The 27,026-nt window shown below is 36.2% G+C and overlaps 1 protein-coding gene and 1 long non-coding RNA gene across 3 annotated transcripts in view; one reads left to right on the plus strand and one right to left on the minus strand.

The window, feature by feature from the left end:
- Positions 1–824: 824 nt before the first annotated feature.
- On the minus strand, positions 825–13,888 carry LOC126825263 (uncharacterized). 2 transcript variants are annotated; one of them, XM_050554847.2, is made up of 2 exons: positions 13,772–13,888; positions 825–2,995 (listed from the first exon to the last, which is right to left on the minus strand). In XM_050554847.2, the coding sequence occupies exons 1-2, from the start codon at positions 13,830–13,832 to the stop codon at positions 1,386–1,388; spliced, it is 1,671 nt and encodes a 556-aa protein (XP_050410804.1). In that variant the 5' UTR covers positions 13,833–13,888; the 3' UTR covers positions 825–1,385. The 2 variants fall into 2 exon arrangements, 1 of the variants encoding a protein (XP_050410804.1); XR_008788560.1 differs by lacking the exon at positions 13,772–13,888 and adding an exon at positions 9,063–9,101 and having other exon boundaries at positions 2,878–2,995.
- A 6,704-nt stretch (positions 13,889–20,592) lies between these two features.
- LOC126825287 (uncharacterized) overlaps positions 20,593–27,026 on the plus strand; it is a 35,572-nt gene continuing 29,138 nt past the window's right edge. Inside the window, exon 1 of the long non-coding RNA XR_007681863.1 lies at positions 20,593–20,763. This is a non-coding gene — a long non-coding RNA (uncharacterized LOC126825287). The remainder of the gene's footprint in view (positions 20,764–27,026) is intronic.

Here is a 27,026-nt window from a genome sequence, read left to right on the forward strand (position 1 = left end):
AATAATTGACGTGGATAATATCAAAAATAAATATGAAAATAAAGAAATTGATCTCTTATATTTAAAATAAAGTCAGTAAATGACATCTGAATCAATAAAAATACATATTGTTAATCTGGATAAAGCAATACACAAAAACACATACTTATGGATTTATTTGGGTTGGGCGACGTTTCGAAGAATTGTTGTTATAGTTTTTCTTTTCGTGAATTGTTGTTATAGTTTTTCTGTATATATTGACCTCATAATTCTTGTATTACTGTATTAGCTTGGTAACGGCGAGAGAAAACTCTTCGAAACGTCGCCCAAATAAATTAAGTAGCCGTTATTCCATAAGTATGTGTTTTTGTGAATACATGTTGTTGTTAGAAATATAATATAATCTTATGTTGTTGAATACATGTTGTTGTATAGAAATATAATATAATCTCATGTTTGAATATTTCAGCTGATGGATTTGTTGGATAGTCGGATATTTTACATATACCGTTAATAAGATTTGGACTCGATAAAAATCATCAAAACTGAAACAATCTTTCATTTTTTGTTTTTACAAGAGAGGGATAGAGAGAGATGGGGGTTTAACGTCCACTCGACACAAACTAGGTCATTTCGGGACTAACACATGGTTCAATTTTGTTTCAATGATTCGTTTGCGCGTAGGGGTCTTTAGCAGATGGAGGAAACCGGAGGACCCGGAGAAAACCCACGAGGTTGGACAGGCGATCCTAGTGACTGTGGTATCCCGTACCCCTTACCCACTCCTAGTGACTGTATCATCTCGTACAACCTACCCCCCCCCCCTTAGTGACTGGTATCTCTTACCACCTAGCCCCTCCTAGTGACCGTGGTATCTCTTACCACCTACCCCCTCCTAGTGACCGTGGTATCTCTTACCACCTACCCCCTCTTAGTGACTGTGGTATCCCGTACCACCTCCACCCTTTCTAGTGACCGTAGCATCACTTACCACATACCCCCTCCTAGTGACTGTAGCATTTCGTACAACCTACCCCCTCCTAGTGACTGGTATCTCTTACTACCCACCACCTCCTAGTGACTGTGGTATCTCTTTTTAGACAATTGCTGTTACTTCAGAGACATGTCAAAATCCCAAAATTATTTTAAACCGGATTTCTTTGTCGAGTGAAGTCCAGATCCAAAATATATCGCTTCAAATAACACCGAGGAGTGATCGGTACGAGATCGAGGTAGAGTATGTCAACCCTTTCTCGAACACCAGATATAACTTGCCATTAGTGAGGTCCAAAATCAAATAGATAATATTAGTCTTGTAGTTTTGTATATAAATACCCCACAGGCGAATTTAACATATTTATAACAATTTCAGAAAATACATGTACGAGACCCAAGGGGCTATCAGTTTATTGACCGTCTTTTGTGTCATCTTCTTCTTCCGCTGTTTCAATGTCAACATCCTCTACCAAAGCATCTTCTCCAGCTTGAGCTTCAGCTTCACTTTCATTCAATCTCTTAAGTTCGTTGATTTCATGTTCCTCATATCGTGTACGATTGGCTTTCAGTCTCTCAATGACTTGTCGCATCTTAAAAGTCGGAGTATTCCTCATAGCGCGGCTGGCACTATTAAGAGGGATAACAGATTTGGATGCTTTGCCGATATTTATACCAGTAAGACGCTGTAGCACCAAGTCCTGAGTATTGTATGTTCCTCCAAGTTGACTGTCCCTCTTGTGCCCTTTAATATACTCCCAGGCCTTTTTATGTTTTCGTTTGTTATTTCCTTCCCCAGTAAAGCATCTATCTGACCCACGCTCTTCCCCATCGCTCATCGTTTTGGAGAATTTTCGGAAACGGCTGGCTCTCTCACATACAGCTTCATCCAGAGAGTCATCACTGTCGCTATCTCCATATCTACGGGGCGTATCACAATCCTTAAGGAACGTGTTCACCCGTTTTTGAATTTGTTCAAATTGTGAATGCAGTAGTTCAGGAGTTAGTTTTTGATTGGGAAGAACTCTGTGATGACTTGCATCGGTAACTATGCTTTGATTGTGGGATTTGTCGGACACTGAATCTTCTTTGTGGTGTTCGTCACATCTCTCGGGTTTTCCAAAAAGGATAGCTCTCAGATCAACCTTTTCATATTCTGCGAAATCGTCTTCTGAGTCTGACGCTTCGTAACTATAGATACGGGCCGAAGCCAGATTGAGTATTTCTGCAGTACGTTCCAGTCGATTCACCTTGGTACTGGAGCTCTCAGAACCAGCAAATTTCACGTGTTGGTGATGATTTGAACGTGTTGATGAATATTTGTGCCTTTGTGAAAAGTGATCTTTGTCTATAACAGGAAATGTCGTGGAATCGACGCCCTTGGTTGGACGTTTATAATTTGTGGATAATGTAGGAGCCGACCTAGCCGATCGTAAATAGGACATAGTTGATGCATGTGATTTGGCCGTTTGGGAGCGCGGACCTTGTGAATGTGATTTGGCCGTTTGGGAGCGCGAATCTTGTGAATATCCATCCAAATCGCGATGTAGTTTGTGTCTTTTAAGTGATTGTCTAGCTTTAGCTACAAGGGGAGTCACACTTAGATCTGTCACAGATCGAAGACGAACTGGATACACCAACCGTTTCTCAAGATACGAGGTGGTGATGTTGGCGCCAAGTCTCTGAGACGAGCTATCAATCTGAGAATCGTCGTAGTCATAGCTCCGGTTAGGTTCGATCCTCTTTCTGGTTTCTATGTCATGTTTACGTCGATCCAGTTCCAGCAACTTTATCTCAAATCTGTATTTACTCGTATCGCTTTGAATCGTCTGCATCATTTTACTCTTTTCCCGCTCCAACGTGTCCTCGGTCAGTTTGTAATTATTCTCACACACGTTGTTGCGGATAGACGTCATTTTCTCCATCTGAGAACGCCGCTTCTGGAAATCAGTTTGAGCTTCGAGCTTCATCTCTGTGAAGGGGTTGGAGACCAGCTGCTCTGAATCCATTATGAAATAATTACCTGAAATATACAAATAGAATAAAGAAAGATTATTACGCTAACCTCAAAAATAATTGTAAAACATTTTCAATGTCATATTCAAGACACCACTAGACTTACATAATGAAATGAAATAGGGTTTAAAGTCTTACTGTTCTGCTCCGACTGGGCTAATGAAGACGGGCATACGCCACATAGTGTGCCATGTGGGAAATTTTGCCCGGACAGCGTTTACGCTGACAATATGGTGTATATTCTGCAGTGGATAATTTCCGGGACATAAAGATCGATTTACAGATGCATTAGTTACGATTAAGATAAATAGCTATAATAGTTTAAAAATATATAATGAAAAGGGAAGGCCCCGCGCGTGCGCTAGGTCATTTCGGACTAACATATGGTTCAATTTTATTTCAATAATTCGCTTTCGCGTAGGGGTCTTTAGCAGTGGGAGGAAACTGGGGGACCCGGAGAAAACCTACGAGGTTGGACAAGCGAGAATCATTTTGGACTGGGGTACAACTTGAACTATACCTCAAATGAAGATCTGCGACTTTAAATAAAAACCTAAACAAAATGAAGGGTTTACCGCCCTCCTAGGGTTGAATAATCATAATTTAACATGATTTTAAATTAAATATATTAAATATACGATCGATTTACCCACAGTAATTTAATTATATAAAAGGTTTCTAAAAAGCTGTTAAACTTCTAAGGAAAGTACGTGTGAATATTTTAAGTTTAAATTTACTAAACGTGTGAATCAAGACACACCCATAGAAATATATAATACAGAGTTTAAAGATGCATTATGTAAGATTTAGATAAAGAGCTGACAGTGTGACTTTCAGTCACTACTCCTATCAATTTCAAAATTTCAGCATCATAAAATATTTTAAATTATAGTTACAAAACATAAAATATTATAAATTATAGATACAAGACATAAAATATTATGAATTACAGATACAAGACATAAAATATTATAAATTATGGATAAAAGACATAAAATATTATGAATTACAGTTACAAGATATAAAATATTATAAATTACAGTTACAAGACATAAAATATTATAAATTACAGTTACAAGACATAAAATATTATTAATTAGAGTTACATGACATAAAATATTATAAATTAGAGTTACAAGACATAAAATATTATAAATTACAGTTACAAAACATAAAATATTATAAATTCCAGTTACAAGACATAAAATATTATTAATTAGAGTTACATGACATAAAATATTATAAATTACAGTTACAAGACATAAAATATTAAAAATTACAGTTACAAGACATAAAATATTATGAATTACAGTTCAAAGACATGACATAAAATTGAACATAATTGTATTCAAAGGTACATTATCAAAATACTAACTCCAAATAATGTCACGGATATAAAACAGGCCTATCAATAAATTTTCACGGACAGCAAAATGGCGACGGACTTACTTACATATCTTTGTAAATACGGAATTGAACCAGTTATGAACTCCTATTTATATTCACAATATTGTAGTTTGCAAGTGATGCTAAGCGCCAAACTGGCTCATCGAGAATTTAATTCGACTAAAAAATCTAAGATAATTGAGTCACTTTGGTTCAGTAAGGCAATCTGATTAAAATACAGATCTATATTTCGTTTCGTTTTTTTTATACTTTCGATAGTCTACACTACATGAAAATCTGACCGGTTGTAGTGGAAGGTCCTGTCAGGGGTCATAGGAACGACTTTTGACATGACGTCAGGCATTGATTATCCAATCAGCGTTGATGTTTCTAGTGGGCTACCCACAGTTCTGTTCACCGCATGCTAAGAACTCGTCGTAACAGACTGTTTCGTTGGCTAATCCCTCACATCAAACAACGCAGTTTATACAAAAACTCTAATGTTGTGAAGACAAGTAAAACGAAATTTTGAACTATAATAAATGAAACGAAATAGGATCTGTGTTATAATAGAATTATGAGTAAGGTATCACTACGCCGCAATGTTCAGTAAAAGTGAAATCTATTTGTGCATGTAAGAAGGGATTGGGTGATAAATAAAATCTCCTACTCGTCTTATCAAAAAAGACTGGTAGGAGATTCTCTATTTATCCTATACGCGTTCTTATCGTTCTATTGTGGCTAGAAATAATTACAGCGTTAGAAAAAGTAGCCTAAAGCCGTACGTTAAACACCCGTTCATTTCTTTTCATTTGTTAAGTGAACCACTCTCCTACACTTACGATACACTAAAGGGCCCATAGGGGATTAAATAATTTATTTCCTGTTTTATAATTCTAATTATAAACAGAAATGAAATGAAATGAGGTTTAACGTCCTACTGTTCTGCTCCTAACCTGGGCTAATGAAGACGGGCATACGCCATACAGTGTGCTATGAGGGAAATTTTGCCCGGGCAGCGGCACTATCGCCTACTCTTATATCGAATTCCACCTGCCAAGGGATCTTTTACGTGCATTCCAATGTATACACGGGACCTCGGTTTTTCGTCTCATCCGAAGGACTAGACAGCTGTCCTTGTCAGGCCCTCCATTCTGCACCACTGACAAGGAGAAACCACGCCGAAAAATCCCGATGAACTTTCTCGGGTAATTAAAAACACTACGATATTAAATATATGGCTCATTTACTCGCCATGCTCATTTAGTTTTTACTGTTAAAGATGCATTATGTAAGAACTAATTCTGCCTATTGTATATCTTTATTTTGGCTTCAAATGTTATAAAAACTATTATTTAGACATGTATTAGCATAACAAGCCTATACTCAACTCTCTAGAACATCGACTGTATGATCGAGATTTACTTTTTAAAGCAGAGCGACCGTGAGATTAAACAATTTATCGATGAAATATATAATAAATATAGTCTCGATTATCAAGTACCGTTGCTACAATAATAAACAATCTACGTCACATCTTCAAACAGCGATAACTTCGCTCAGAATGAAGTAATTTGAATGAAATTTTCAATATTAATTTGAATTATCTATTAAAACAAGAACGATCAGCCCTTTTAACTAAGAGGGGGTGGTGTGAATGATCGAATGGTTAGCGCGTGCGCGCTATATCATAAAATTTGTCATTGAGTCAACTTGTGTGGTTTCGATTCCCCGGTTGTACGTTACAAGGAGTAGGGTCGCCTTTCCAACCTCGTGGGGTTTCTCTGGGTCCTCAGGTTCTCTCCCACTGCTAAAGACCCCTACGCGCAAGCGAATTAATGAAATAAAAATGAACCATATGTTAGTCCTGAAATGGCCTAGTTTGTGTCGAGTGGACGTTAAACCCCATTTCTCTCTCTCTCTCTCTCCCTCTCTCTCTCTCTCATTGCTCTGCGGTGGAAGATGAGCGCTGAATAAATATCATTTTAATAATAATAATAATAAATAATTTATATAACATTTTGTGATCTTGCATAACGCATCTCTCTCTCTCTCTCTCTCTCGTTAATACAGTGTAACAATATATACAAGGGAATTTGACAACACAATATAACCTAATATTTAAAATCGCTTTCAATTACTGTTCCCGTTTTCATCACCCCAGTCGGTGCAGAGAAGTAGAACGTTAAACACCGTTTCAGTACTCTATTCCCGCCTCTCTCTCTCTCTCTCTCTCTCTCTCTCTCTTTTAACTAAATCTTACATAATGCATCTTTAAATAATTCCACGGTATATGTTAAGTGACTGAATCATTCTCGTCTTCTTTAGCCCGGCTGATGCGGAAAATTTTATTTTCATTTCATTTGTCATTTTATGTAAATCAAACCTACCGATGTTCATAACAACAGCCGTACTTCTAGTTCTACTGGAGATTCCCATTCTAAAGTCTTCTTATATTATTCCATTTAAAAAAATTATATTATATCCTAATGATCCGTAGATAAGTTATATCCTTTCATGAGTTCATTCGTCCGTTCGTGGGGCTTTACGCCGGCTTGCACTTTGGGGAGATATCGCACTTATATCCAAATACTCCGCCTTTTCTATATTACACAGTTATATCCTTCGTTCGTTCGTCCGATTTTCCATTCGTGGGGCTTTACACCCGCTTCCACCTTTGGTGAGATATAGCAGTTATATGAAAATGCTCCGTTTATTCTATATAACGCAGTTATATCCTTCCTTCCTTCGTCCGTCCCTGGGGCTTAACGTGACATCGCAGTTGTATTCTTTTCTATTAGTGTTTGACATCCACTTAAGGGGCTTTCGCAATTATATCTCAATGTCTAGTATATATATCCCGTCTCTCGTTAATGCAAATCTTTTTAAAACATGTTGTTTTTTTTTTTTTTAAAAATGCGTCAATACCCCAATCCTTTCACAACATGGTTATCAAAATACGTCCATACTCCACTAGCCAGTCCGTTCATGTATTAAATGTTTATTGTATTCATTTTCTCCCGTTCTAATTAATACGTAACACGACTAAACTTGTTTCAATCTAGTCATTTGTTACAGTTTTCTATTTTAATCCGATTTCATTCCGACAACAGAGAAACACGTGTAATTAATAATCTAATTGTTGGTAAGACAAGGTAGGACTTAAAATGTCGGTCAATTAGCTTAGTGTCTGTTCTCAAGCGGAGGTAATTGTAGACAGACAGCCTAAGTTTAGTATGTGGTCGGACGTCACAAGGACTGACAAGAGCGCTTCTTGGCCAATTACGTCTAAATTATTGCAAAAAGTGATCGACAAGGAAAGATAAAAACAACAGAAAAACACGTGTCATTAATGTTTGATGGAAACGCTATGGTCGGAGAGAGAGACAGACAGAGAAATTGGGTTTAACGTCCACTCGACACAAACTAGGTCATGTAGGGACTAACATATGGTTTACTTTTATTGCGCGTAGGGGTCTTTAGCAGTGGGAGGAAACCGGAGGACCCGGAGAAAACCCACGAGGTTGGACGGTTCTCTCCCACTGCTAAAGACCCCTACGCGCAAATCTTTTTAAAACATGTTGTTTTTCTTTTTTAAAAAATGCGTCAATACCCCAATCCTTTCACAACATGGTTATCAAAATACGTCCATACTCCACTAGCCAGTCCGTTCATGTATTAAATGTTTATTGTATTCATTTTCTCCCGTTCTAATTAATACGTAACACGACTAAACTTGTTTCAATCTAGTCATTTGTTACAGTTTTCTATTTTAATCCGATTTCATTCCGACAACAGAGAAACACGTGTAATTAATAATCTAATTGTTGGTAAGACAATATCTACTGCGGTAAACCTGCAATTAAACTTTAGTTGGAACGCAATGGTCGGACCATTCTGTACACAGAGATAGACCAACTTCATACTTCAATAATAAATCTCTGCCCTAAATAGTCGCCATATCCAAATATTAATATACTGTTTTGTAATGCGTTTCTACTCCGTTTCACATCTGTCATACACACAAAGACTAAATAAAAAATTTCATTTTTTATTAAATGGAAGCAGAATAAATCTTAACAAACGTCTCGAAGTATACTTAGTGTTTTCGACTAAAATCGTCGATTTAGGTAGGACTTAAAATGTCGGTCAATTAGCTTAGTGTCTGTTCTCAAGCGGAGGTAATTGTAGACCGACAGCCTAAGTTTAGTATGTGGTCGGACGTCACAAGGACTGACAAGAGCGCTTCTTGGCCAATTACGTCTAAATTATTGCAAAAAGTGATCGACAAGGAAAGATAAAAACAACAGAAAAACACGTGTCATTAATGTTTGATGGAAACGCTATGGTCGGAGAGAGAGACAGACAGAGAAATTGGGTTTAACGTCCACTCGACACAAACTAGGTCATGTAGGGACTAACATATGGTTTACTTTTATTGCGCGTAGGGGTCTTTAGCAGTGGGAGGAAACCGGAGGACCCGGAGAAAACCCACGAGGTTGGACAGGCGACCCTGCTCCTTGTCACGTACAACAAGGGATTCGATACCAAGCCAGTTGACTCAATGACAGGCTTTATGATACAGCGTTTTTTGGTCAATAAAGATAAATTATAGATATGCTTATTCTACACATCATCTTCTAAACAGGCCTGTAATGTTTTTATAATCAAATAATTACAAAACTTACTCAACAGAGGTCTTTAGAACCATCTACTATAGAACCAAGACGGCGACATCAGTAGTTGAGAACCATTTCTAACATGTGCCATCTTTACATGGTCTTTAGCAGTGAGGGGAACCCGGAGGACCCGGAGGAAACCCCGCGAGGTTGGACAGGCGACCCTACTCCTTGTCACGTACAAGCCGGGAATCGAAACAACGCCACTTGACTCAATAACAAACCTTCTGATCCAACGTGCACGCGTTAACCACCCCACCCCCTCACCCCAGTCCCCCAAACCCTGTTGAGAAAAAAAGATTCAAAACAAACAGTATGTAACCGCACGTCAACACCAACCGGGTTATATTGTATCAAAAGACATTGTACATGAAATAAAAACTCACCAATTTGGAAAGAGTCCATTTTGTATTTGTCAATCGAATTCTATGTAGCCTAGTTTTTGATGAAAAAGATCATAAGACAGAACTTTATACCACCCGATCGAATATTCAAAATTAAAATGATCTCTGATCTCCGATATGTCAACTTGTTTGTACTCGAAATATATTCTAATCATGTTACAATCATATTACTTTACAATATTTTATATACCATATAAAAAACCTGGTCAAGTCTGACGAAATCCGACACCTCCCCGAGTCGAACTGTTCGTCAAACTAACAACACTGTCAGTCAATTAAATCAGTTATTTTTAATCCATCGGCGAGCAATTTATGATAACAAAGCCCAGTAAATCCTATATATTATATTGATATTACTAGCGCTGTACATTAATGGGTGTTCGTTATAAGCAAACAGTTGGAACTAATAAGTTTAAAGCGACATACCCAAACATTTTTTTTAAAGCAGAAATATTACTACTTAAATGGGGGGGGGGGGGTAAATGGCCGGTGTACCCCCACTGCTAAAGACCCCTACGCGCATGCGTATTATTGAAATAAAATTGAACCATGTTAGTCCCGAAATAACCTAGTCTGTGTCGAGTGGACATTAACCCCCCCCCCCCTCTCTATTACTTTGCTGCACCCACCGGTGCTGTAAGAGTAATTTTGATGGAATTCCAACTGTCAACACAGAGGGCGAACCCAAGATTTGATGGTAAACACTGAGCCACAGCGGCTAGATATAATGTTATTTTAAAAATCAGCCACGCCCAAACTGCGCATGAATTTAGAATATACAATGTACTAAATTATGCTGATCTACAAACATATTGAATCTTATATTTTTCAAATACAAATTTGAAAACTCTATTCTGGCTTGTGCAGACTTATCGCAACTTTAACTTTACATTGTTATTATTTCGATGCTTGGTTTGATAAAGATGTATTTTGAGTTGATAAGAGCTGTTATCATTTTGGTGTTGGAATTATAAAGCTGTTACTATTTTGATAAAAAAAAGTGTTATACTTTTGATTGTTACGATTTTTGATAAGGATTGTTATAATTTTGATCACGATTGTTATAATTTTGACCATGATTGTTATAATTTTGATCATGATTGTTATAATTTTGATCATGATTGTTACAATTTTATTATTTTGTTACTGTGTTGATACCGTTTGTTACAATTGTTATAACGATTGTTACCGAGTCGGATAAAGATTGTTACTATTTTGATAAAACAATTGTTACTATTTTGATAAAACATTGTTACTTTTTTGATAAAACATTGTTGCTATTTTGATGAAAAAAAAATAGTTACTGTTGTGATTAAAATTGTTATACTTTTGATTGTCACGAATTTTGACACGGATTATTATAATTTTGATCATGGTTGTTACAATTTTGGTATTCTGTAGATTGTTATAATTTGAGAAATATTATTTCTTATTTGATAACGGTTGTTACTATTTTGTTAACACTTGATAAAAATTTCTATGAGGATTGTTATTAATTTTGATACAGATTGTTACTAATTTTGATACAGATTGTTACTAATTTTGATAAAAATTGTTATTAATTTTGATAAAGATTGTTATGATTTTATAAACTTGGAACTAAAATATAGTAAAAAATTTTATTCAGCAATGTACCATAGTGTGATCAGTAATAAGCCTTTACACCTGAAAACAACACCTTAATTCAAACAAACACATGTCATATAAGAGACACATCGGGGGCGAATTATGCAAAATAGAAATAATTCCTATAGAATCCCTTTAAATTGAACAATGATATTTACCTAGACAACAAACTCCTCTGAAGGACAGAACAATGTATCTAATTATCACGTGATATTTACATGTATACAAACATTACCCCCTCTCAACAGGTGCGTGATATATCCCCCACCTGGGATTAACCCTGAGATGACATAATGTAAATATATCAACATCATATATCAACATATGTGTCCAATTATAAATTCTCAAACAGAGTGTGTACATGCATATTTATATAACTTACCTACACTTACCTGAATAAAATATATAGTTTAATATTTATAGGATTCGTAGCCTAAACTTACATCTGCTTGAATATATATACAAGTATTATTGTCAAATATTGAGATTCACTTTTTAAAGACACATTATGTAAGCGCTCATAAATCTGCCTACTGCAGGTGTTATTTTTTCACTTCAAATGTTCTAAACTCTGTTATTTAGACATTTATTCACATGACAAGCCTATAATCAACTCTATAGACCATCGAAATGCAGAGATTTAACCGGATTAAATAGGTCGTTATCTAATGATTTAATTTAAAAATGGTGAATCGAGGCTACGGCGATAAACAATCTATGTCACATATTGTCAAAACTTCAGACAGCGATAACATCGCACAGAATAAAGTAATTTGAATGAAATTTTCAATATGTTTATTCTTCATTATCTATTTTGAACTATTATAGCAAGAACGACCAGGTCTTTATCAAAATCTTACATAATGTATCTTTAAACATTAAATAGGTATGTCTAAACTGTTGGTGGCTCGTTTTCTCCTACATGCTTATGGAAACAAAAATAATATTTTTCATAATATTCTGTACCAACAGGGACAATGAAGACGGGCATATGCCATGCAGTGTGCTATGTAATTTTGCCCGGGCAGTGTCGATTACGATTGTTCAGCACCGAATTCTAACTATCAACCGTTTATTTACATGCACGACCAGGTGAATTTCCCTGCTCACGTCCCTCGTCCCGGATCGCTGATGAGAGGAAATCCAAACTCTCCTGGTTAGTGACACAGCACCTCACTCACTGAACCGTCGTATCTCCTCGTTAGTGAGCCAGCACTTCACACACTGAGCCATCGTGTCCACTGCTTAGTGAGCCAGCACCTTACCACTGAGCCACCGTGTCTCCTGGTTAGTGAGACAGCACCTCACTCACTGAGCCGTCGTATCTCCTCGTTAGTGAGTCGGCACCTCATCCAGTGAGCCACCATGTCCCCTGGTTAGTGAGCCAACACCTTACCCAGTGAGCCACCATGTCCCCTGGTTAGTGAGCCAACACCTTACCCAGTGAGCCACTGTATCTCTTGATTAGTGAGACAGCACCTCACTCACTGAGTCACCGTGTCCACTGCTTAGTGAGCCAGCACCTCACTCACTGACGTATCTCCTGATTAGTGAGACAGCACCTCAATCACTGAGCTACCGTGCCCACTACTTAGTGAGCCAGCACCTTACCCACTGAGCCACTGTGTCTCCTGGTTAGTGAGCCAACACCTTACCCACTGAGCCATCGTGTCTTTTGCCTCTTTAAACATATGTGTATATACCGTACTATTTGTCTTCCTTGATAAATATCAAAGTCAATTATTGAAATATGAACATAGTAAACGATACTTTAATGGACTTGACTTTTATTATATTCTAAATTTCAAATCGGTAAACTACGTGAACAGTTCAAATTGAAAGGCAGTCGTTTACTCCTGCTTTTTTAAATTATTATTTTGTCGTTTGTGAATTAGCCTTTACTAATTACTTCCACATTGTGTTGTAGGATATGTTTTTATTTGTTCATTACAAAATGGCACCCGAAACCATAAAATGTTAATTGTGTCTTAAATATTTGATATTAGGATCCTATAGTTTCACAAGATAATAACATCAATATTGATTGTAATTGATCAATAAGGGTTGTAATTGATCAATATTGATTGTAATTGATCAATATTGATTGTAATTGATCAATATTGAATTCTAATTCGTGTTTTTAATTTCGAATATTATGGAAAATATTGACTTAACTCCTTTAATAGTGCAACGTTTCAACCAGTATTCTCACACAAGTTAATATCAACCGCAATAATCCTATAATATTCAAAAAGGGGGATACTTGGTGAAACGTCTCACTATTACAGCTGCTTGTGATTGTTATCCATTAAGAAACGTTTGTGTTAGTTTCAACCTTATCAACTGTAATTTAAACACAAAAATACATATATTCATTTGAATTGTCTATCTTTTTGGACCAGGAACTGGTTGGTAACTGCTACTCATCTTGTTCTTCTTGTTCTTGTTCTTGGGGTGACGCTCTTCGAAAAAGCCTAGTTCGATTGACATGATAATTGGCATGTGTCTTATTTGAATAATTCTGCACCAATTTGGTGAATTAGATTAATGAATTTCGTTCAACAACACGGTAGGTTCTTTGTCCATAGTTATTTGTTGAACTATTATAGCAAGAACAGTCAGCTCTTTATCTAAATCTTACATAATGTATCTTTAAACACAAACAAAAATATAGAAGAAAAACTTTACCTATCTGCTGTATTGGTGGAATAACTACATCTGCTGAACTGAGAGAAGGCAAGTACGCCATCTTTTCTCAAATTGTCACAAACTATGAATTACGTTCATGATAATTACTGATCTCCACCGATAAAACAGACACCTTTATATAAATATTAAAACATTTAGGCCTACATAGATAATTACTCCACGTTAAAAATTTAGTTTTTATACAACTATTCGTTGTGCCTATCAACAAATTTGTCACCAAGAAACTAACTTATTAAATGATTTATAGGCTGTAATAATTATAATGAACACGACGTCAATTAACATTCAGTGGGGTATAATTTGGGAGCGAGTCATGGAATATAATACACTATACACGTCAAAATTTAACTGTAAAATTAACAACACACTTTAACGGTAAAATACACACCAAACGTTAAAGATACATTATGGGAGATTCGGTAACGAGTTGGCAGTTCTCACTATAATAGTTAAAAACTAGATAAGGTAGAAGGCAATTTGGTGAAAATTTCATTCAAATTGATCCACTTTGAACCGAGAACTAAGCGACTGAAATTCCCATAAGCCTCGGTCATCATTACTAAAGTCAGTACGATAAACAGCATAGTCTCGATTATCCATTTAATCGTTTAATGATAAGGAAAGTTATGCAGTAAATCGGCTTACAATCCACTAAAGATCGCAGGCTAGCGATGCCATCTAGAGTTGATTATGGCCTGGATAGGTTAATTAATAATTTAGATAACATTTCAGGCTTAAAGAAAGACCTGAAATAGGCAGATGTAGCTCTTGCATAATGCATGTTTAACTGTTAACTGTAAAATACACACCAAACGTTAACTGTAAAATATACACCAAACGTTAAACATGCATTATGCAAGAGCAAAATCTGCTTATTACAAGTCTTTCTTTAGGCCTGAAATGTTATCTAAATTATCAATTAGACATTAATTAACTTATCCAGACCATAATAAACTCTCGATGTCAAGGCTATCCTTCGATGTTGGCTGGATTAGATTCCTATATGCCGCTAACGGCCATTGATAATTAAATATAAAAAAGTGGATAATCGAGACTATGCTGTTTATATTAATGATTTTAGTAATGATGACCGAGACTATGCAAAAATTTCACCCGCTTCTTTAACTGTTAACTGTAAAATACACACCAAACGTTAACTGTTAACTGTAAAATACACACCAAACGTTAACTGTTAACTGTAAAATACACACCAAACGTTAACTGTTAACTGTAAAATATACACAAAACGTTAACTGTAAAATTAACAACAATGATTATATTTTGCTTCGATTTTATTTCGGTTTTAACAGAGAAATGAATTAAATGGGATTTAACGTCATAATGTTTTGCTCCGACTTGGCTAATGAAGACGAGTATACGCCATACAGTGTACTGTGAGAGAAAACGGAGCTACGGCCTACTCTTTTCTCGAAAATTACGTGCACGCCGATATGTACACGGATCCTCTTTTAACATAGAAGAATGAGGGGGGGGGGGTAAATTTCGCTTTCGGTATTTTGTCCCATCTGTAGGAGTATCAACACTATCCTTGTCAGCCCCACAGGCTCTACCTTTGCTGAGCCTAAGTCGAGCCAGATCCCCCCACCCACCCCTCCAAACAAAAACAAAAAATAATTAAAAAAATAAAATAAAATAAAATCCCGTGTGTACACCATTCGATGAAGAATGAGTCGAGCCACACCCCCCCCCCCCCAAAAAAAAATAAATAAAATAAAATCCCGTGTGTACACCATTCTGTGAAGAAATACAAGACTTACCGTCGAAATATATTTTACAGTGTTAACTCATCATATTTAAACTGAGTTTAAACGAAACAATGGAATTATCTACAACACACGGTGGTTGTTATAAATTACGGGATATAATGTCACAGTAGATGTTGTTACGTTTAAAACGTCACAGCACATGTTACTGTACATAATGTTACAGGACATAATGTCACCTTACATAATGCTACTGCACATAATGTTACAGGACAAAATGTTTCAGTATATGTTACGTTTAAAACGTCACACCACATGTTACTGTACATAATGCTACTGCACATAATGTTACAGGACATAATGCCACCTTACATAATGCTACTGCACATAATGTTACTGCACATAATGTTACAGGACATAAGGTTACCGCACATATTGCTCACAAACAAAATTAAAGCAAGCGTCATATGTTATGTTTGTGCTTTGTTGTGTAGTATTTCTGTCTATAAAATAGACCTGAGTGACAACACGTCATGTTACCTTGAATATCTAACCGGGTAATATATATAAAGCAGGTATCGAATAGCGTTATACGACTTATACTGGTATTACATGTAGACATCTAAACATCTTATTATCGTATCATTTATTGTCTATGATAGTTTTTATTGGCCATTGTTGGAGCCACGGTGACATTGACGTGCACGTAAAAGATCCCTTGGCAGTTGGAATTCGATATAAGAGTAGGCAGTAGCGCCGCTGCCCGGGCAAAATTTCCCTCATAGCACACTGTATGGCGTATGCCCGTCTTCATTAGCCCAGTTTAGAAGCAGAACAGTAGGACGTTAAACCCCATTTCATTTTATTTATAATGTCCATGGTGAAATATTGTGCACTGAAAGCGGTTAGGTGTAAAAATTAAGGCCAACCGCAGATTTGGTCAAAGGTTACGAGATGTAAACAGGGCTAGTGCTAACCCTAACCCTAACCCACAATCTCGTCAATAATCACGCGTCCTATCCCTGTTTACATCTCACGACCTTGACGAAATCTGCAGTTGGCTCTGATATTTAGACTTTAGACACTGCAGTGGCAGAAGTTATGTATGTGACAATATCAAGGTTTGTCTGACGTATATGATAAAAACATCCGGGACATCAGTGTCATATCTCTTCACGACAAATATTAATCCTTATTCATTGGAACCGGACATTCAGTTCATGTCTAATTTCGTACTGGGGAAATTAGGAAAAGGAGTTTAAAGTGACTATACTGTTCTACTCCGACTCGGCTAATGAAGATGGGAAATTTTGCCACAGCGCTACGGCCCTCGGTCCTGCACCACTGACAAGGTGGGAACCATGTCGGAAAATCCCGATGCGTCGGAAAATCCCGATGCACTTTCTCAGCCAATGCAAGGATCGAACACGCGACCTCCATGCTTGCGAGCAAGCGTCTTACCCACTTAGCCATAGTGGCTACGGCGGAGATTAGGCTTATAGCCGCGAGATACCTGTTTTAATTCAGACTGTGGGTCTGCCCGTTTCAAAATATATTGCGTTTTTACGGGTTAAAAAGAAAAAAGAATACATCAATATTTTATTTAAAATTTGTGTCACTTTGTTAATAACTTGATTGTGGTTGACAGCTCAATATAAATAAAACAGATCAGTTGGTATAAGGGGGATAACTCCACTTAGTAATCTTTTGGATACAGCTCACCATCACGAATCTAGTGCCAAAGTTATTTTTAGTCTTTCTCTATATTTCAGTTTTCACCTTTTGCATGTCGATTTCTGTTGATTTTGTAGAATCGGTGAAAAGGGTTTGAAAATACATTTTCTGACAGGTTTTGGTGAATGTTTATGATTGTGAGGCGGAAGGATAAGAGAGTTCAGAGGCTGTAGGTTACATTGCAATGACGGGCGGATATGTTTATATATAAGCTACTTCCAGTTTATCTATCTCAATATTTCAATGATGAACTTCTTACATGCTTTTGAGCAAGAGGTTGCAAGGTGTTACTCCGTCTGTGGTAGAAAGCGTCAAAGCAAGTCAACGAGACATGTATTAAGATTAAATTCATTGGGGGAAATTAATGGTGTACAGTGTCCATTTGATAAGGACGGGTTCTAAAATTGAAAATGTGAATAAACCTGATACTAAACATCCAATTTTTTAATAGAAAAAACAAACATCGCTGCCAAAATTCCCCTGTATAAAAAGAGAAGTGGCGCAACTCCATTTATTAGACTGTAAAATTACTCATGTTTGTCACCTTAAGAGTCTAATTTATTTGATTATCAAGGCAAGTAATTAGAGTTTGATTGATGTCTTTTGGATAGAATATTTCAAATACAAAACACGTGGAATATGAACAAGATTGCCTGGAAAGTGCCTTGCAAATATTTGAAAATACTAACTGTACAATTCCTCGTGTTAGATTTAAGGCAAAATTAGAAGATATTGACAAAAATAAAACCCACGATAGCAATATTTGGTTTTGTCTAAAACCACTCTGATACGAAACAGACGTATACTGACTGTAAATTTATATGTGCATTCCGGATGCGACATATTCTAACAAGACATTGGTATTCCAATGAGAACCAACTCAGCTGCTTACTTGTTTGCTGGTTGATTTTGTTTAACGTCCGATTCCACGATACTGATATCACCGACAATATTTCGGGGGTTGAATGGCCGAATGGTTAGCACGTGTGCGCTGAATTATAAAGTCCGTCATTGAGTCAACTCGCGTGGTTTCGAATCCACGGTTGTACGTGACAAAGAGTAGGGTCGCCTGTCCAACCTCGTGGGTTTTCTGCGGGTCCTCCGGTTTCTTCCCACTGCTAAAGACCCCTACGCGCAAGCGAATTATTGAAATAAAATTAAAACCATATGTTAGTCCCGAAATGACCTAATTTGTGTCGAGTGGACGTTAAATCCCATCTCTCTCTCTCTCCGACAACATTTCACTATTAGTACGAGTCGTACTTTACGATGTTGAATCGGTATTACTCGATACATTCCAGTAGTATCTCTTGACGTAATTGAGGCGTGCAAGACTGTTCACAATTTATGAGGACTATGTTGTTACTAATATCAACTAAAGTTTCAAAGCTACTTAATTGTATTGGGAACCACGGTGGCTCAGTGAGTAAGACATTGACTCGCTAACCTGGAGGTCCCGTGTCGGATCACTGCGTTGACCGAGAAAGTTCGACTGAATTTTCCGGCGCGGTTCCCCCTTGTCAGTGGTGCAGGGTCGAGGGCCTGGCAAGGGACAACGTATAGTCGTTCGGCTGGAACGGAAGACCGCAGTCCCGTGTACACATTGGCGTACACGTAAAAGATCCCTTGGCAGTTGAAATTCAGTATAAGAATAAGCCGCAGCACTGTCCGGGCAAAATGTATCGCATGGTATACTGTGGCGTATGCCCGTTTTCATTAGCCCCGTCGGAGCAGACCAATAAGGACGTTAAAACCCATTTCATTTCTTATATGCTTATCGTTAAGGAATTGAATGTCTGTCATCATAGATTTATTTGGTATTATCCATCTTATAAACAATTGTATTAGGGTCGTGTTTCGCGCACAAGGCAGAATTTTTGCAACCCCTGGGCCCTGTTTCTCGAAATCTTAACTAAAGATAAAATCCAGATTTTAGTAGATACTTCCGTTTTGATTGGCTAAGCACTAAAATCAACCTAATATTATCCAATCAAATTACTAAAATTTGAATTTTATCTTAGTTAAAATTTCGTGAAACAGGCCCCAGATCGTATCCAAATCTCATGATGTACATCCCTCGACTATCCTGCATCCCAATCCATCCACAGTAGATTGTCACTAGGGGGTGCAATAGAGTTAAAGGAGCTAAATCGCTAATATTTGGGACCCAGAAATTGACACAAATGGGTCGCAACGCATATATAAATATGATATAAATGTATATAAACTGATTTACATTCAATCGTTTCCGTTTTTACTCGAATTCAAAATCAGTTATGTTCGGCGAAATACACCAGTGTCTCAATCGAGTGGCAATCTCTAGCGTCTGGTTATTCCAGTCTTCGCCGATAGTATTTATTGCGCATGCTTTCCAGATAAGAATATATCTAGCCCCGTTCTTCGATTCCCTTGTCACAAATGCCACATAAACGCATTATGGTACACGATTCGTGTACCAATAGTAAAATGTTTATTTTGTCTTAAATATTGGATACCAGAAACATACCTTTTCCCGGTAAGATCAGAACATCAATGTTGAGTTAAATTGACAAATAATTCGTGTTTTCAATGTCGAAGTCTTTGGATGATATTGAGTTAGAGACTTAGCTACTTTAATATTAACTTTCGATTCGCTGCCGATAAAATTATAAATCTATTTTTGATATTACTTTGTAGAGCCAACCCCGTGGCAGACCTTATGATATAAAGCGCACGACTTCACAACCTCTCCACGCATCCGCAGTAAATGTTAGCTCAGTCGATATTACCACTGAGCAAGGATGAAATATAATATTAACTCTCTATTCGCTGCCGATAGAATTTTTGAAAATATTTAAAAAGTAAAAAGTCGTCGGATGAGTGTTGTCGTTGTCAATTCTCTGGGTTTTTTCTTAGCGGGTTTTCTCTTTTTTTATTGCAATAACTTAACACTTTTCATGGATGCTTTGCATAGACATGGCGCTATAGAAATCCATACTTCTTCGACCCAAATAACTTGGCAAATTCGCTTTCCGTTATCTCTGCATTTTCATATTGACACATTTGATATGGGGTTTTAATAAGAAGGCGCTATAGTATGACTGATCAAATCTAGTAATTAAAAAATTAAAATACAATGTCTGGCGATGAGTGACATAATTTTTTATCACTGTTAGAAACTCGTAAAAACTAGAGGTTGTTAATTGGAGTTGTTTCCCTTTAATCAGAAATCGATCAGTAAATTGACTACCGGCGTATAATGTCGGGTTGATGATGGCGACAGGCAATAAAGATCGAAAATCCTCGCGGAAAACTTCGACTTTTTACTTTGTTCAATATTCAACATCCTTTCTTGATCGAATAAAGTGTTTGCTTGTCTCGATGGCGCACGACATACACGTCAAGTCGTGCTTGTTAACAAATAACGCGAGGGAATCGAATGAATTTGGACTGTACCCGTCTAAAACACAAGAAAGAGGCACCGTAAGGAGTTTTGAGAGCCACGTACTTCCGTTCTATTGTGTAATATAATGGGTAGGTAGTATCAAATATGAAATATTTGTTTTTTTGTGGGTTATATACACCGTGTTGTTTTTACGTTGTTTTCATTCAAAACAAGATGGCAGTACGTCACTGTGTGGTATAGCTGCTATCCGTTTAAACTTAAAACACGACCGCTTGTTATAACACTGTGTATAAAGAGTGATGTAAAAATTCACAAACTTGTTCACCAAGTCGGCAGATAAATCGATTAATGTTGTATGAAATTAACAATAGTGTGCTATAATTATTTGAAGTGAATTTATAAAATGGTGCGATAATTTATGATAAGAAATGTTTTAAGGTGATCTTGTTTAAGCTGTATTTATTTCCTATGTAAAATTCAATACAGTATAAAAAAATTCACTTATTATTCTGTTTATATGAAATGTGTAAATATGAGCTTTTTATTGGTTGGGGTTACGTTATATGTTACTATTCGCAGCCTGATTTTTTAAAATTTTCTCGGAGTGCCCCCACCCCATAACCAAATATCCGGCATCCGCCACTGCAAACAGAAAAGGTTTAAATTAATTCATTTTTTTTTTATTTGACTCTTAGTTGAAAATACTGGACAAGTAAAACGTATATATTGAGTAATATCTTCTAAAGATAGCTTACACCAGTCCTGAATTTCCTATTGTATTTCTTCCGGTACAATAACGGCCTAATATGAAATGAAATTGGGTTTAAAGTCCTATTTTTCTGCATCAACCGGGTTTAATGACGACGGGTGGTGCAGAAATAAAATGGTGGGTATTAACATGTCAGCACCAACCGGGTTATATTGTGCCAAAAATATGACTACATATACCGCTTTCACTTTACCTGTCGACAGATTATGAAAATGAAATGAAATGAAATTAAATGGGGTTTAACGTCCTACTGTTCTGCTCCGAACTGGGCTAATGAAGACGGGCATACGCCATATAGTGTGCTATGACTGAAATTTTGCCCGGACAGCGGCACTACGGTCTACTCTTATATAGAATTCCAACTGTCAAGGGATCTTTTACGTGCACGTCCAATGTGTACACGGGACCACGGTTTTTCGTCCCATCCGAACGACTAGACAGCTGTCCTTGTCAGGTGCTCCGTCCGACAAGATTATGATTGATGATTATCTGTAAATAAATATAATTATCATGATACGTCAATTTGAGTTTAAATAACCAGCAAGTATTTAAATTGCGGTTCTTACGGTCTAAAGACTGTTGTTGCTATGGTTCCCTGTTTTTCCATAAAATATTTAATGCATAAAAGCTGAAATTAGGAAGTAAATTAATTAAAAATCACGGAATATGTAACAATGTGTTCAACAATGGTCCGACACCCAAACGGCCTTTCAAAACATTTGCGCCCCATGCGAATTTTTTTGTAATTGTATGTGGCATTCTGGCGATTATCTGTGTGAACAATGGTCTGAGAGAAAGAGAGAGAGAGAGAGATAGATAGAGAGAGAGAGAGAGACGTCCTCGCCATGCGAATTTTCATGTAATTGTATGTAGCATTCTGGCAATTATCTGTGTGAACTTCCCATTTAGATTAGAAGTGTTACCAGGCGATTTTGGCCGTTTTAAAACCCACCACCAAACTATGCATTTCTGTAACGATACGTTCAACAATGGTCTGACACCCTAACGTTCATGTAATTTTTTGTGACATTCTGGCGTTTTTCGTTTGTCACAATACAAATGTGTAAATTAAATACGTTTTAACTATGTAAACTTCAAATATAAATTAGAAATGGTATCAGATGTTCTTAACCATGAGCAGGCGATTTATAGCCATTTTTTTTTTTTTTAAAAAAAGGCCACACAACGATCAATCGGACGAAAAAAATGCTTTTAGTTTAAAAGTTCACCGCGTACAAATGTATAAGGGATTGATAATTTTAGATATAATGAAAAAAAGCGAGTGGTAGTCAAGTGGACTGATTGGGGGTAGAAGAACTCTAATCTCAGTTTTAAGTGTTATTTGTTCACTAACACTGATACTAGAAGGACCATAGTGTTGTCTTTCATCTGTTGGGGACGGGTTATAGATAATCTAACATTAAAACAGCGAATATTCTTCAATCTTTGAATAGTCTATAGAGTTGACCGCGATCCCACTAATCTTTAAATGAAATAAAACCCTCGTCAGAGACCCGTGTGTGGGTTTTTTCTGGGTTTGTTAAGTTCCTAGAAGATTGTAATGTTTTATGATGTCGAGTGTTTGCAAAGACACAGATGGTCGTCTGAAATATTGAACATATCTTCTTCTCATAGAAAGACACGGCTAGCTTTATCCACGAACTTCTCGCTTGCAGAATAATCGGATTTAGTTTCCATTCTTTTGACAAAATCCAAGGATAAAATTTCGCCTGAACTCTCTGATAAACATGATAAACAAACCCCAAAAGACCATTGTTATAACTATAAACCTATTTCTATATTTTTATAATAAAATATTTTAGAAATTCAAATTCCCTTCCTTTTATTTTTGTTTATTACATTAGTAACCGTTGTTCTTAAAATCTACGCTAAAAAACTAAAACAGATAAACTGATTTAAAACGAGCCTCTGATTCAATATTAACCCTCATAACAAATTTTCTCTTAAGGAACGTCTTCCTTATTTCGGGCCGCATAAAAATTACAAGGTTTTTTTTACGCCACCCGATTTAACGTTAACGTTGACGCTTGTTAGATATTGAGGAGTTTTTTTATATAAAAATATCTCAGCGTTGTATGTTTTATCTATTAATAATATTTCCATTTTATCTGATTACGATTTCTTGTAAAAATCAACCGGAAATATTCAAGGAGATACAATGAATGGCGAAACAAATTTGAAGGAGGAAAAAAATATTAAATAATGAATTATAGGTCGTTTGAGGTTTGAAATTTATCTGAAGTAAATTAAAACATTGTTTAGAAAATGAAAGTAGTTAAAGGGGCATTGTGTAAGAATTAGATAAAGAGTTGTCCGTCCTCGCTATAATGTTTCAAAAATAGATAATGCAAAATGAATATATTGAAAATTTCATTCAAATTACTTTATTTTAAGCGAAGTTATCAATGGTTGTAGTTGATCACAACCGCCATACTGGTCATTCGAGTCTTAGCCTCGCATCTCCATTTTTAAATTAAATCATTTAATGGCCAAACCGTTCTAATCTACTTAAAATCGGAGCCATCAGATGGCATCGAGAGTTGGTCTTGCCATGTTAATAAATGTCTACTTAATAATTTATATAATTTTATGATCTGTAAAACCAGGGGGAGACGATTCTAATCTTATATTACAAAGTTCACCACGCCCGTCGAAACTAAATTCATATTATTTTTTTACTGCGGGGGCTGTTAGTGTTGCGAGTCAAAATGGGCTTCCAGGTCTTGCCCCGGACTAATTTATAAACTAATGAACACATAAATTTGCAAATTATTCCGACGGCCTTGTTAGTTTATCATGTGACTGATATCGTGCACGTGTTAATGTTCGTGCATGTTAGTATGATTTCTATTAAAATTTGCCACGAATCTTTATACTATGAGGTATCAAGGAACACGCAACTCTTGTCTTTTCTCTCCAAGTTAAATCTACACAAATTAGCTGTCTTCTTTGACGCTGATGTAGTTTGTTAGTTGAACGTCCCCGGGTCCAGTTTTTAACGAGTTCTGAGATCGTGTTGACGTCCCTGAACGCATGTATCGTATGGCTTGTTTCTTGTGCGTGTCTTATTTCATCTGTCGTAACATATTGTTCCGTGAACACGGTTAAATATCGAGACTAGCTTTATCCGTCCTTTTAAAAACATTACAATCGGGATTAGAATTGGAACTCTTGTCACTGCTCTTGACAAAAATACAAAACAAATCGCAATTGGAAATTTTTTTGATGTATTACGCCAACCCTAAAAGATTTCTGAACTAGAGGGTGGTTAAGTTATTCTTAAAAATATTACGATCGGAAATCCAAAGAGAATTTTTGTTGTCAGCGCTCATGACAAAAAATTGAAAATATTTTTATGTCAACCCTACAATATCTCTTATTCGTCTTCAGATGTTTTGTAAATAATTAATTAGACATGTATTCACATGCCAAGCCCATAATCGACTCTCTAGACCATCGGACGCCTTTGATTTTCAACGAATTTATACACGATTGCTACTTAATAATTTAATTTAAAAAAAAATAATTTATTATCGTAACAACGGTAGCAGTGACAATCGAGGGTACACTGTTTTTCAGACGGCAATGACTCGACTCAGAATGAAGTAATTTGACTGATATTTTTAACATATTCCCTTTTCATCGTCTATTTTTTTTTAAAACTATTATAGCAAGAACGACCAGCTCTTTATCTAAATCTTATATAATGCATCTTTAATTCAGGGCGAAATAAAGAATTGAATTGTGTTGATTTAATGTAATATTTATATTAGTGATTGGACAAGATCTGTAGGATTCACTTTTTGTTTTGATAGACTAACCTGAAGTCTATTTGTTTACTAATTATAGTTTCATTTTTGACTTACTGTGTCGACAGTGGAACATAATATCGGTTATATCTCAACACTAGCCGTATCAATAGATGTTAAATTGTCAACGACTTCCGGTTGTCATTCAGCAAAATAAATCAACATATAAAATCCATTGAAATCGACTATTTCTTCTTACCACAACTCAAAAAGATTCAGCTATTGTGAGTTACGCCGAAGAAGGTTTTATCAACTGGATAAGCGAAACTAAAATAGGTAGTCGTAACGTTCCAGGCCACCGATTTTTATTTTTTAGTCTTGTCAAAATTCAAAAAACCTTACGCGCATATAATTTTGACCGCTAGCTATCTCCACACAATTTTAAATGAATTTAGCAACCATGATGATAATATCTTTCTGCAGTTTCTCTTACCACCAGCCCCATACCACTCAATGGGCTTACTTTTGTGTCTGTTATGTTCTGCTATAAGTCAAATTTCAGTCTGTATTAATTTGCCGATATAGATCTACCCCGTCCGTCAATAACTATTCAACAGCCGTTTTTATGTTTTGATTATCAAATTTGACATATTTAAAAACTAATTGACGAAGGAAGTTTATCGTTAAATAGTTTTAAGGATGTAATATATATTGATAAAGAAGTCCTGCGTTGTAGTTATAATATAGTTTTTATCTTAGTTTTTATTTTCGCTTGTAAAATTTAATGGGGTAGAAAACGCAATAGATAAAAGAAAAATATAACGAAAATTGAACAGCTGGACACGGTGTATAACTTCCAGAGATATTTTTTTGTAGAAAATTAGCCGCAGAAAATGATTTTCTCCAAACTTGTAATTTTATCATTGTGTTCATCAATAAAGGAAGAATAAAAAATATGTTAAGTTTTTTTAAACACATATTTAGGAAAAAAACCCAACATAATTCGAGAGGTTTTAAGTATTTTTTTTTAATATTTGAAGATATGACATAATAAAAATTATAATCGTAATTATTGGTCATCTTCGTCAACGTCAAAAAATCATCTTCGCCTGGTTGATCACAGAAGTCAGCGGGTTTTTTTTTTTATCTTTGTATCGAAGCTAGAAAAAAAAAGCGAAGCAAAGAATTTTCCTTTCGAATTTAGTCGCGGTTTTAATTTTCTATTTAAAAAATGGATTCTCCGTGAAGTTATCAGATATTGGAAGATTATTCATTTTTTCTTCATTCACATATTCATAATATTGGTTTTCAAGGGCCTCATGCAAAATATTGTATCTTGCTACAGTGCGTTGTTTCAAGATTCGTCTTTCCTTGACTGGACTTGATGTTGGGCTTAACGTCTGCATTGACCTAGCGTGATGTCGCAGACAAGTCGTTATTTCCGCTTAAAGCGACATTATCAAATATTTGTATTTAAATTGATTTACAAAATAACCTTAGAATCAATAATTGAAAATACTAACAATGGTCCGCTACAAATCTTGGACTGTACAGCGTAGCGGATGCTTACGGCAAGCTTACAATGTCCGTGGGTTTGTCTGATTTATAATGGATCTTAAAACGTATATATATCTGACGAATGGATTTACAGATTTGTTCAAAATCTCACACGCAAACAAAACACAGATTCCATTTCGTTTCGTTTTTATAATTCAAAATTTCGTTTTATTCATCTTTACTACACTATGATCTTGTAGAGTGGTTATACAAGCCGCGTTCTGATTAATTTGAGAGATTAGCCAATGAAACGGTCTGTTAGAGCGAGTTCTTGGCATGCGGTGCATGGAGCTGT

The sequence above is a fragment of the Patella vulgata genome, chromosome 6, assembly GCF_932274485.2.
Source record: "Patella vulgata chromosome 6, xgPatVulg1.2, whole genome shotgun sequence".
NCBI lineage: Eukaryota > Metazoa > Mollusca > Gastropoda > Patellidae > Patella > Patella vulgata.